Consider the following 12,620-nt stretch of genomic DNA (forward strand, 5'->3'; position numbering starts at 1 on the left):
GAAATCAGATAGCATTTATTGTTATCTCTTGGTTCAAGTTTCTTCATCCCCATTGCTAGAATTCCCATGAGTAGGCCTCTATTATATTTTTTTTTTCTCTCAAAATCTCTAACTTAAGGAGGAACCTTAACTTCTCTTTGTCATGATGCTTTGGATATTATAATTTTTCAGGCTTTTATGCCAGAAACTTTTTTTTCCTGCATCCTTTTTCCTTCCCATATCAGAAGTAGAAAGGACCACACTGCACAGTGACTTTATTTTTCTAATGAAAAGAAAATTTAATCTCCACTGATTCTCTTTTCTTGTGCTTGAAGATTCTTTTAATATAAACCCTGATATGCGCAGAAAAACTGGTATCTACTCTAATGGGCACGTGACCTCTCTCAAATCTCCTTTATTCTGAAGCACTAAAGGTTTACTTTTATAATGGCCTTTAAAAAATAATTTTAAATTTAAAGAAAGGTAGAAAGAGCTTAATGCTAACAATTATACAACCATGGTATCATTGTCAGCACCAGGAAATTAATGATGATGTAATCTTATTCAAAATTTTCCAGTGTTTCCTACTAATGTCTTCTTTCTGGCCCAGGGTCCAGTCTAGGATCCCACAGTGCATTTAGTTGTGATGTCTCTTAAATCTCTTCCAATCAAGTAATAGTTCTTTAGTCTTTCATGATCTTAATTTTTTTTTAAAGATTTTATTTATTTATTTGACAGACAGAGATCTCAAGTAGGCAGAAAGGCAGGCAGAGAGAGAGAGAGAGAAAGGGAGGAGGAAGCAGGCTCCCCGCCGAGCAGAGGCTTTAACCCACTGAGCCACCCAGGCGCCCCTGATCTTAATATTTTTGAATAATAGGATTACTTATTTTGTAGAATATTCTTGAATTTGGGTTTTTCTAATATTTTCTCATGATATATTGATTGAGGTTGTACATTTTTGGTAAGAATATCACAGAATTGATGCTATACCATTCTTAGTCCCCTAAATGCTTCTGTGTTTGTAATATAATTATCTTAATATCTCCTTTACATACATTAAGTACTATATTAGTTGGTGTTACAGTTTTGTTTCTAATGCCCAACATATTCAGAAAAGTCAAGAAGAGAAGGAAAGTGTACTGTATATTCACCACTGTTTTTACTCCTTTCTGTGTTTTTTCTTTCTTCCCAATGGAGTTCAAGATCCCTGCTTTTATCATTTCCTTTCCGTTTCAAGACCTTATGTTAGCCATTCTTTTGGAGTAGGTAGGTTGGCAACTTATATTCGATTTCCATTCATTTGAGATTGTTTTGGGTTCCCCTTCATTCCTTAAGGATATTTTTTTCCTTTTTTTTTTTAATTTTTTTTTTTTAATTTATTATTTGACAGACAGAGATCACAAGTAGGCAGAGAGGCAGGCAGAGAGAGAGGAGGAAGCAGTCTCCCTGCTGAGCAGAGAGCCCGATGTGGGGCTCGATTCCAGGACCCTGGGATCACGACCTGAGCCGAAGGCAGAGGCTTTAACCCACTGAGCCACCCAGGCACCCCCTTAAGGATATTTTTGATATCCTTAAGGATATTAAGAAAATTCTGGCTTCACAGTTCATTCAGTGCTCTAAAAATGTGCCAGTTCCTTATTGGCTCCGTGGTTTCTGCTGAGACACTGCTTTCAGAATGTTCCATCTCTGTAAGTCAGGAGTTGTTTCTCTCTTCCTGCTTGCTTCTAAGTTTATTCTTTGTCTGTAATTTTCAGAAGTTTGATTATGTTGTGTCTTTATGTTTATTCTGTTTGGGATTTGCCCTGCTTCTGAAACTGTAGGCTTGTATCTTTTACCAGAATTTAGTACATTTTAGCCAATATTTCTTCAGATTCTTTTTAGCCCCAGTCACTGTCTCTTCTCCTGGGATTCTGATGACACAAATATTAGATCCTTCATTATGATCCTGGAATTATCTGTGTCTCTTCACTTTTCTCCATCTGTTTTCTCTCTGTTGTCCAGGTTGGGGATTTTCTATGTTTCTATCTACAAATTTACTAAATCTTTTTTGTTTTCTCTACTTAGTTTTTAATTTTGGTTATTTTATTTTTCAGCTATAAAGTTTCTATTTGGTTCTTATGCCTTCTGTTTCTTTGGTGAGACTACATTTTTTCATTTGTTTCAAGTGTGTGTATAATTGCTTTTGTTCCTTTTTTTTTTTTTTTTTTTTTTTGGAGAGAGAGAGAGAAAGAATGAATAAGCAGGGAGGAGGGTCAGAGAGAGAGGGAGAATCAGACTTTCTGCTGAGCACGGAGCCCAACATGGGGCTTGATCCCAGGACCCTGAGATCACGACCCGAGCCCAAGGCAGACGCTTAACTGACTTAACCAGGCACCCCTGTAATTGCTTTTAAAAGCATTTTTATAATGGCTTCTTTGAAACACTTGTCAGATGAATCTAATGTCTGTGTCATCTTGGTGTTGGCATCTCATGATTGCCTTTTCTCTTCAAGTTGAGATTATCCTGGTTCTTGGTGTAATGAATGATTTTCTGTTGAATCCTAGATGTTTCAGGCATAATAAATCTCTGCGTCTTAAGTATGCCTTCTGTTTTTTAAGTCCCCTGTTGTACCAGCTAGGGATCTTGGAGTGCCGCCTTGTTACTTGTTATGGGTAGAAGTTCACTTTCTCCACTGAGTTCTGTTGACACCCTGGTGGGAAGAGGGGGCATGTTATAACATGTTATAACAAAGTGGTGAAAGTCCTGATACTCCACTATGCCACTTCTGAGACCACCCCAGTGAGAGGATACAGCATGCCTCAATATCACTAGAGTGAGACAAAAGCCTAGGAATCCAGCAGGGGTAAAAGTTATGACTCCCCTTCAGCCTTCTCTATCACCACCCTAGGTGGGGAATTGGGTCACCTCATTAATCTGGCAAGAGTAGAAGTCTAAGCTCTGCAGTTGGTCCTTGCTGATGGGAGTGGGGGTGGGTCTGCCATATTTTCCGTGGTGTTTGGTTGGAATAGGGCAGTTATCATCTAAATGTTTTTGTCTTGCTAATTTATTCTTTTTCGTACCCTTTGCATAGAGCAAGCAGATTTTCTTGGGGTTTTATTATGGCTCTTATTGTTATTTTTTAAAAAAGATTTTATTTATTTATTTGACAGACAGAGATCTCAAGTAGACAGAGAGGCAGGCAGAGAGAGAGGAGGAAGCAGGCTCCCCACTGAGCAGAGAGCAGGAAGCGGGGCTCGATCCCACGATGGAATCATGACTTGAGCCTAAGGCAAAGGCTTAACCCACTGAGCCACCCAGGTGCCCCTATTGTTATTATTATTATTGTTATCTATATCCATTGTCATTTCCATGTTGCCAGCTTCTCTGGCATACAGTCCAGGATACATGAGGCAAAGAAAAAACAGAGATTCACCATTCTGTTGTTTCTTGGGTCTTGAAATCCCTAGTTTGGATTCTTCCTCCTTGTTTCCTGCTTTCTGAATCCTCTTACGTTTGTCTTATATATAATATCCCAAGCTTTTACTTGTACTTAGCAGGAAGAATAGAGAAATGTAGATCTGTTTCATCTTGTCTGAAAGTAGAAGTCACAATGGTCTTTGCATCATGAATGTAATTATATTTGAAAACAAATATAGTATGTTTCTAAAATCTGTAATTCCTGAGTAGAAAGCAACACATTCCAATATTTCTTATAAAAAAATAACTAAATGCTGTTATAAATTAAACTGGTATATAATGAAAAGATTTATAAGGTCTTGTCTTTAAACTGATATTCAATACAATACAGTAGAATTCTAATACATGAAAATTAGTTGGTTGGCCCTATTGGGAGGAGATTGTGTTAGGTTAACTTTGGTGGTGTACTAACTGCCTAAATGAACTGTAATTTTCCTTTGACCTTGGAAAAAAATTTTCTTGTTAAAAAGCTATTTTGTTTGGGGCGCCTGGGTGGCTCAGTGGTTTAAGCCTCTGCCTTCGGCTCAGGTCATGATCTCAGGGTCCTGGGATCGAGCCCCACATCGGGTTCTCTGCTCGGTGGGGAGCCTGCTGTTTCTCCCTCTCTCTCTGCCTGCCTCTCTGCCTACTTGTGACCTCTCTCTCTCTATCAAATAAAATTAAATTAAAAAAAAAGCTATTTTAGCTATTTTGTTTTAAGCCCTATAGATTTTAACATGTCTTGTTATAAATACGTAAATGGTTATATGTGGGAATGTCAAAGCATGAGTGCACATTACAAAAGACAGAAGATTCTTTTCTGGTAGCTGTGAAATTGACTGTTAAAAATCACCTAGTGCTTTTTTTTTTTTTTCCGATGGAGATGTCAAACTAAAATAACTATATATGTGTGTGTATGATTTACTTTCTAAGTAATTGACTTCTTCCTTAGACTTCCACTAGCATAGTGAGTAGAAACTGAAAAGCGAAGAAAAAAGATTTGGGATTTTTGTCATACATTCTCATCCCTTAAAGTAAGAGTGCAATTATCTCCCTTGACAATATTGATAACACATCTGTTGTTGCATTTGCTGTGCAATTTTTTTTTTTTTAAAGATTTATTTATTTGACAGATAGAGATTACAAGTAGGCAGAGAGGCAGGCAGAGAGAGAGAGGAGGAAGCAGGTTCCCCGCTAAGCAGAGAGCCTGATGCGGGGCTCGATCCCAGGACTCTGGGATCATGACCTGAGCTGAAGGCAGAGGCTTTAACCCGCTGTGCCACCCAGGCGCCCCTGCTGTGCAATTTTTAATCTGTGACTTACGCTAGACATAAATCTACACATCTCTGCCAAATTTTATACCAAGTACAGGCATGTAATTTTCAAAGCTTATCCCAAGCATAGAATTTCTGAGAGAAAAGATAATTATAAGCTGAGTCTCAGTTTTTATAATGTGATTTCCTTCATTCACTTACCCCTTTAGAGCCATTAATGTGACAAGCATATCACATACAGAACGAAACAGATTACTCCAACAGCTAAAATGCAGGTACAAGACTGAACATGTTAAATATATGTTTACATTTTAGTTACAAAGGAGTTGATTTTAGTTATGAAAAGGATTGGGGAAAAACTTTAGAGAAAGTCAGTGACAGACATTATCCTAATGTAGTATTACTGTTAATAATTATATATCTTGTCATGTCTTTTATTATATTATGATGTGTTATAATAGTAATAAGAATATCTAATATATATAGTTTAATGCTAACCATGAGTCAGACATTGTTCTAAGTGCTTTATGGACTTTATTACATATAAATTAATTCATTAATTGAATATAGAACGATCATAATGTAGCTTTTTACTGTTGACCGCAGTTGACCCAAATAAGTAAGATGATTTACATGTCATCAAGCAGTTAAGAATGTTTAATACAAATTTAAGCTATTTATTAGGGCAATATTTATCAAATAATAATGTTTCACATTTTGCCAAGAGAATGCTATTTTGTGTGTTAATAAAGATACAGGTCATCCATACTGCAGACTGCTAAAGTCAAGCATGTTTTTGGCATGCTTATTCTTAGTTCCAGTGTTACACCTGTCACTCTTAAGCTCCTTGCTGCCTTTTCTTCTCTGTGCAGAGCTTCTAAGCAGTAGCTAGAAGGGGATCTCTGCCTGCTTCTTTGCAGTAGACCCCACGGTTCATGAACCTGAGATGCACTAGTCAAACATGTTTTCTTGCTACAGTGATTATGCTAGGTATCACATATGAATGCACAGGCATTTATCTTTCCTTAGTGATCTAAAGAGCAACTTTCTTTAAACATGGGTCTTTTTCACACCCTCCTCACTTTTGTCCCACAGGGAGTGACCATTAAAAACATCTGACAGCAAGCAGTTAACCAGTTTCCCGCTGAGATTAGTAAAATATTTAGTAGTCCTGCAACATCAAGGAATTTCAGCCCTGCAGGAAATTGTTTGATGGAACTTATTTTGGAGGTAGGAGGTAGGGAATTGACATTTTCACTTGGATACCCTCTCATATTTTCAAAATGGCATGAAAAAATTTACATACCTAGCTTTTAATGTAAATTTTTCTAAGGCTTATAGTATTTTTCTTTATTTCTTAAGTTATATGAATGGTTGAAGTGATGTGTGTCTCCTCTTCAGGAAAAAGAAATCTCTAGACTGGCAAAATCAGTATTAGAATGGACAATTATAGCATCTCATCTGGGTTTATGTGATTACAAGTCAAAACGAGAAAACTTACTTTAAAATAAAAACTATTATAGATTTGTACATTTCAAAGATAGCCACATTGTTTAATTTACAGATATTGAAATTTTCCGCCTATCTTCTAATGAAATAATTTTTGTAAATCCATAAAAAAGAAACAAAATGTCAATTTATAGTATTTGATAGTGTTATAAACCAAAACAAGTGCTATAACATTATAAAAATCAAGATCAATTGCTAACATTTTAGAGTACCAAAGATGGCAAAATGATGTGATTTATAGACAATAAATCTTAAAGTACACATAGAAGATGACTTTTTTAATCTTCTAAAATTATCTTTATTCAGTTTTCTCTAATCAAAATCTAGGTCCTCTGACACCGCATATTGGAATTGTTAGGGCCACATTTGTAGAAACACACTGCTCTGTTGCAACAGAAAATGTTGCTCTGTCAGTTCTGAAGAGGAAGTGGGATTTTATTACCCTAATTATTTCAAGCTAGTAGTCCTAAGAATTCTGGCTTCTGCTGATGCTTTGAATCACAGGAAGTGTTTTTCTGTGTAGAAGGATGAATTTCAGAATGTCACTTGCACATTATCATTTTTTTGACATACATAATTTTATGAACTCTAATGTTGTTATGTCCAAGAAGAAAATATGAAACTGAACAGAGCCGTATCAAACTTGTTTTTACAAGTGGCTGATGGAGTGATGTGTGAAGTATGACTATCTCTTAAGGGTTCTTATCTGTAGATTATTACTTTTTGTTTAATTTGGAATTGTCCTCAATCGGTAATTTCCTGTATTTTTCACATAATTTTATCTGCTTTATTGGGCAGCCTCAGTGCAGTGGAGGTATAAACATGGAATGATTTTATATTTTTCCAGTCACCACTTTACTCCATACTCTGTCAGATTTCCCATTCATGTTCCTTTTTGATGTCTAGTTATGTTTAGCTTTTTTAAAAATTTAATTTCTTCTCAGTGTAACAGAATTCATTGTTTACACACCACACCACCCAGTGCTCCATGCAATACGTGCCCTCCATAATACCCACCACCAGGCTCACCCAACCTCCCAACCCCCCTCCTTCAAAATCCTCAGATTGTTTTTCAGAGTCTATAGTCTCCATGGTTCGTCTTCCCCTCCAATTTCTCTCAACTCCCTTCTCCTCTCCATCTCCCCATGTCCTCTGTGTTATTTCTTATGCTTCACAAATAAGTGAAACCATATGATAATTGACTCTGACTTATTTCACTCAGCATAATCTCTTCCAGTCCCGTCCATGTTGATACAAAAGTTGGGTATTCATCCTTTCTGATGGAGGCATAATACATAGTGTATGTGGACCACATCTTCCTTATCCATTCGCCCGTTGAAGGGCATCTTGGTTCTTTCCACAGTTTGGCGACCATGGCCATTGCTGCTATGAACATTGGGATAGAGACAGCCCTTCTTTTCACTACATCTGTATCTTTGGGGTAAATACCCAGTAGTGCAATTGTAGGGTCATAGGGAAGCTCTTTAAAAATTGAGTCTAGTTCATAGTAAAATGCCAAATTCTGATCCCAGCCATTGCAAGTCAGTCAGTTTGGCTTAAGACACTTGGAGGAGGGAGGGTGTACACTGATTTCTTTTTCCCTTCCTCTCATTCCAGTGTCTTTGAATATAGATGTTGGGGTGGGGGCTTTTGAGACCTCTTCATCATACTCCCATCTGTTTCATTTTGTGGCCTTACTGCACTGGTGTTGGGAGGCCTGGAAGGGGGCCAATATAGGGGGAGATGATGCCGTAACCTGGTTTCATCCACTCTGATTTCCATGTAGATGACATTCATAATTTTCTTTAGACAGCGTTTAGTTTCTTCCAGTTTCCTCTATCCCTGAAGCACAGCCATATTTCCTTTGGACTTTGCCAGTGGTCCTTGCCTCTGACCCTGTCTGTTGGTAGGTGTCTCTTTGTTTGGCCTGAGTATCCCTTTGTCTTCTGTTGAGCTTCTCTTTGGCTCATGGGCCAAGGGCTCATGGCGCCAAGGGCCTTGAATATGTAGGGTGAGCATATCTCCCTTCATCCTTATTTTCATTTTGTTTTCAGGCACACTGTGTGCCTAGACTCCATCAGCAAGCTCTCAGCTATCTCCAAACGTATTCTCTTTATTTTCCTATGTTTCCAAACTGCTAGGGGCACATACTAATTTCTGTCAACATTTGTTTTCAAAGGAAGCCTATGGTTTCTGCTAGGGGACAGAATATAAGTACTCCCACTCTGTATTAAATTTTTTCTTAGAGCTACCCCACTCATTGAAAATGTTATATTTCTCCTAAGGGTGACAATCAAGATAATTCCCTCCCCTTCTGTTTCATGGACTCTTCAGGGACCCAGGTTCCTGCCTGCTCACCACCCTGCCATGGTATAGGTTTCAGGCCTTGTCCTTTGGCCAAAGATGCTAATATCCCAAGCAATGGGCTGACAAAATGAGTCAAGAAGAAGCAAAAGGAAGACACTCAAATCTCTTTTTTTAAAGTTTCCAGAAAGCTGTTAATGGAGTTCTTTCATTTACCTTCTACTCAGTCACATGGTGTCTTAGCTACAAAGGAGCCTGGGAAATATGAACTTTATTCTGAGCATTCATGTAGCCAGCTAGGAATTAACTGGAAGAATATTAGAGGACAGTTGGTAGCCTCTGTCACATTCACTGGATGCTCTGACATTTTATTGGAGGCTGTGTACAGACTTACACCTTTACATTCATCTGTTCTGCATGAGTTATATGTGGTCACCGATGCTGAATGTCTGTGGGAGGCACAGTGTTTCATAGGGTATCTCAGGCTTCCAGGAGGAAGTTAATTCTTTCAGGAATAATATCTAAGCCATGGATGCAAATGCAGTTTGGAGTTTATATTTTCTACTGGTATTGTCTTGTGGTATTTCTGTCCTTTATAATTTTCATTTCTCTGGAAGAAAGAATAGGACTGCAATAAATTGGCTAACAAGTGTATTCACTGTCAATTTGGATATTTAGGAAGGTGGCATGTCTTTCCTACAGACTTTCAACCGATGTCAAAGGGCGATTATGTTTTATTTTAAAAAGCATGTTTTATAATAGCACTGTATACGACATCATATTTTAACGGTACCATAAACAGCTGTGAGCTGTAGCTATTTTAGTGTCACCATTTATTGGCTTTTGCATAAACCTGTTATGTGATAAGTTTCATTTTCCCCCATCATATGTAGCTGATGCATAGTAAACAACACTTCTACACGCTTGAACTCACACATACTGAGTGACCTTTCAGTTTGCTTAGGAGGTATACTACGGTGATTCAGAACTGTTGTCAACTTGGAAAAACTATTTTTATAATAAAATCTGTAAAGTGCTTTGGACATAAGCTTTGTATATTTACTCGATTTAAACTCTAAACTCCTTTTTAGAGATTCCAGGAAGTTTCCCTACCTTCAGGGAAACTGATGGCAAACCTTAACCCTACAGGCTTAAAAAAGTTCAGTTATTAAACTATTAGACTAAGATCCATATTGTTGTCATTTTCAATCAGATGTCTATTTTCTATGACAAAATATACATGGACCATACTCTGTAATAAAGGTGTATTACATAATATAGGGTATTACACAGTAGTCAGAATAAAGCTTCAGAGAACTAATATATGTTTTAATTTTCTTCCTCACAAATTCACAATTTTCACCTAAGCTTTTATCCTAGACCTGTACACATTTAACAAGTTGAGCCAAGTGATAACTAATAGACCAATTTTCTCTGTAATATAATTAGTAGGAATTCCATTCTATAGGCTTGTTTCATTAATTTATCTCAAAAGCAATGCTGTTTTTGCTTTGTTAGCTTAGAAGTAAAATAAGCGCTGTGTGAAAGAGCTTTTGTGAAAGAAGATAAATGAGAGGATGTAAATTTTCCCACTGGGAAGAGGGACTCACACTTCCCTTTACCCCCATTTACCCTACTTCTGATATGGAATGTCTTACATGTGGTTTTAATAATGGTTGGTTTTATTTAACTAAAAGAAAAATAATATGGTAACTTTATTTTGGTCTGCACATTAGAAATCATTTTAGTTTAATTCTATTTGATTGTAATGTCAAAATGTCAAGCAGAACATGATGTAGTGATAGCTGTATATATTTAATAGTGGTTTTATAGAGACTGTAATGTAGAAATAGAAGAATGTCACTACCAATTAAGTTGCAGTCACACAGACATAGAGTCAAAGATGAGTGAAAATTCAGGTTGACAAAATTCCATTGAAATCAAGTGAACTTTGCCTTAGGCTTACCCTCAAGTCTTTTATGCATTATGCATTACGAAAAGCTAGACTTACGAAGACAGGTATAGCACTTAATTGTGAATTTTTCTACTGGCTGTAATAGTGTAAAACATTTTATAAAACATTTCCTCAGCTCTTTCAAAACTTCAAAAGTACTTAAAATGGAATTAATAGATTTTCCACCAATACTGTAAGGTCCTGATAAGGTTTTAAATATTTGAAGTGTGTTCTGCATAAATTATTTGAATTCTTGGGGAAATATAGAGCCTTTGGACAGGACCTGTTGCATCTGGCTCCCTCTTACAAGTGGTGTTCAGCAGATTGCATGTGTTCTGTTATAGGTTCACTACTGTGATAGACAAAGTGGCAAAGAGTGTGTGACCTGTCTGACATTAGCCCCTGTGCAGATGACTTTCCATGCTATTGGAAGCTCCATTGAAGCCAGCCATGACCAGGTATAATATGCCACTGCCATTTTGCTGCGTTATGGCCTAGCTGAGAAATCAGAGACCATAAAAATGGAAGCTACATGCACACATACAGCTTTGCTTTCCCTAGTATATTATCCACTAGCACCATGTGCTAGAATTTTGAAAAATCCACAATTTTTGTGTTGGGAAACTGGTATCTTAGGAGAGTTAAATTATTTTAGACTTCTAGTTTGTAGTTCATTATTAACTTAAATATAGAATTCTCTTATACAGAAGAAATAATTGCCCTACAAGTTATCTTCATTTTTAATAATTACGTATAAGAAGCAGGGTGAGCAAAACTAGATAACGCTGGAGTCTCACTGTATTATAGTCATTTAGTTCTGTTGAAGAGGGTTGACTATTACAGAATATGTTTAAAATAATTGAACTTTCAGGACCATCAATTTACTCCCATAATTTGGGATATTACTAAAATGATGCACCAGTGTTGTTTCTACTTTTAAAGCTTTATTTCTAAAATAAGGCTAAAAATCTGAAAAGTATATTGTTTAATAATAACAAAATTCCTTTGTTTAGTTAGCAGCTTAAAAATGCATCCTGCTTATAAGATAATAAATATTTTCAACTAAAATAATCAGATTAGATGAAACTAGTGATCTGGGTCATAGAGTTTCTAGTTTGGAGTCAAAATAAATACACATGCACACAATTTACCGTTTGACTAACCAGCTGTGCTTTCTAAATTAACTTCACACACAGAACAGTGGGCACCCACGTTTATATCCATTTCTTAGTAAATTTGAGAGTTTTTATAGTCCTGCCTGACTAATCTTTTTTTCCTTCTCTCTGAGGAGTACCCTTGCATGAAAAGAATAAAAGATCATAGTAGTGTATCTTCTCAAACACATGATTTATTGTCCAACTCAAAAAAGACATTCTTAAGGGCACACCTCTCTAGTTCATAATGTTTCAGACACTGTGGGGTTTCCAATCATGTTTTGTTGATCGATGGCAAGGTATTGTGGGGTTTAGGAAAAAGCAGCTAATTAGGCCGAAAGCCTGAGTTTTAGCAACTAACCATAGCGTAAGTTAGATGCAGCTGCCTGAGTGGATTCTGCCTCTCTTTAGGACCCTGCTTTCTGGAATGTTACATAAGGGAGTTGGTTAGATGACTTACAAGACCCATTCCAGTGCCACTGTTTTATGATTCTGTGACTGATCTTCCTGCTCCTGGTTAAATGAAACCAACAATAATAAGCAGTTGACAGCATATTGACCTTGAAAGCAGTTTTGAGATGACGGTAGTGCTTCTCCGAGTTTGGCCCTGACATACGCTCCTGCTGCAGGAGAGCATGCAGCAGCAGTGGAGGGATGGGACCTAAACAAACTTACAGAATACATTTCCTGTATAAAACGATAACTTAGCTGTATGCTAGGTTTGGGAGAAATGACAGGAATGTTGGACATGGTTCCTGCTGTCGTGGAGCTTGCAATCTAGCAACTTTACTACTTTGAATATTTACCAAAAAGTCTAGCAACTGCTGTATCCCTCTATATCCATTCATGGCAGAAACAGGTGCAAGAGCAGCATGAGATAACCATCCTACAAAGGCCTCTCCTCCTTCAGCCGAGCACAGAAATGAAAGTGCTTCAGAAGCCCACACACCTGAGAAGAGCAACCCACTGTTAGCAGAGGTAGCATGTTGCTATAAAATAGCACTGGAATGG

At 37.2% G+C, this 12,620-nt stretch overlaps 1 protein-coding gene across 10 annotated transcripts in view; it reads left to right on the forward strand.

Annotated features, from left to right (window-relative positions):
- Nucleotides 1-12,620, forward strand: part of STAU2 (staufen double-stranded RNA binding protein 2) — a 320,763-nt gene that overhangs the window by 200,137 nt on the left and 108,006 nt on the right. For 9 of the 10 annotated variants that reach the window (XM_046010474.1, XM_046010473.1, XM_046010467.1 and 6 more), the window contains one exon: nt 10,800-10,913. The exons of the other annotated variant lie outside the window; for it this stretch is intronic. In XM_046010474.1, coding sequence (XP_045866430.1) covers nt 10,800-10,913 — 114 coding nt within the window. The remainder of the gene's footprint in view (nt 1-10,799; nt 10,914-12,620) is intronic. 10 annotated transcript variants of the gene reach the window in all.

Source organism: Meles meles, chromosome 1, assembly GCF_922984935.1.
Source record: "Meles meles chromosome 1, mMelMel3.1 paternal haplotype, whole genome shotgun sequence".
In the NCBI taxonomy this organism is placed as follows: Eukaryota; Metazoa; Chordata; class Mammalia; order Carnivora; family Mustelidae; genus Meles; species Meles meles.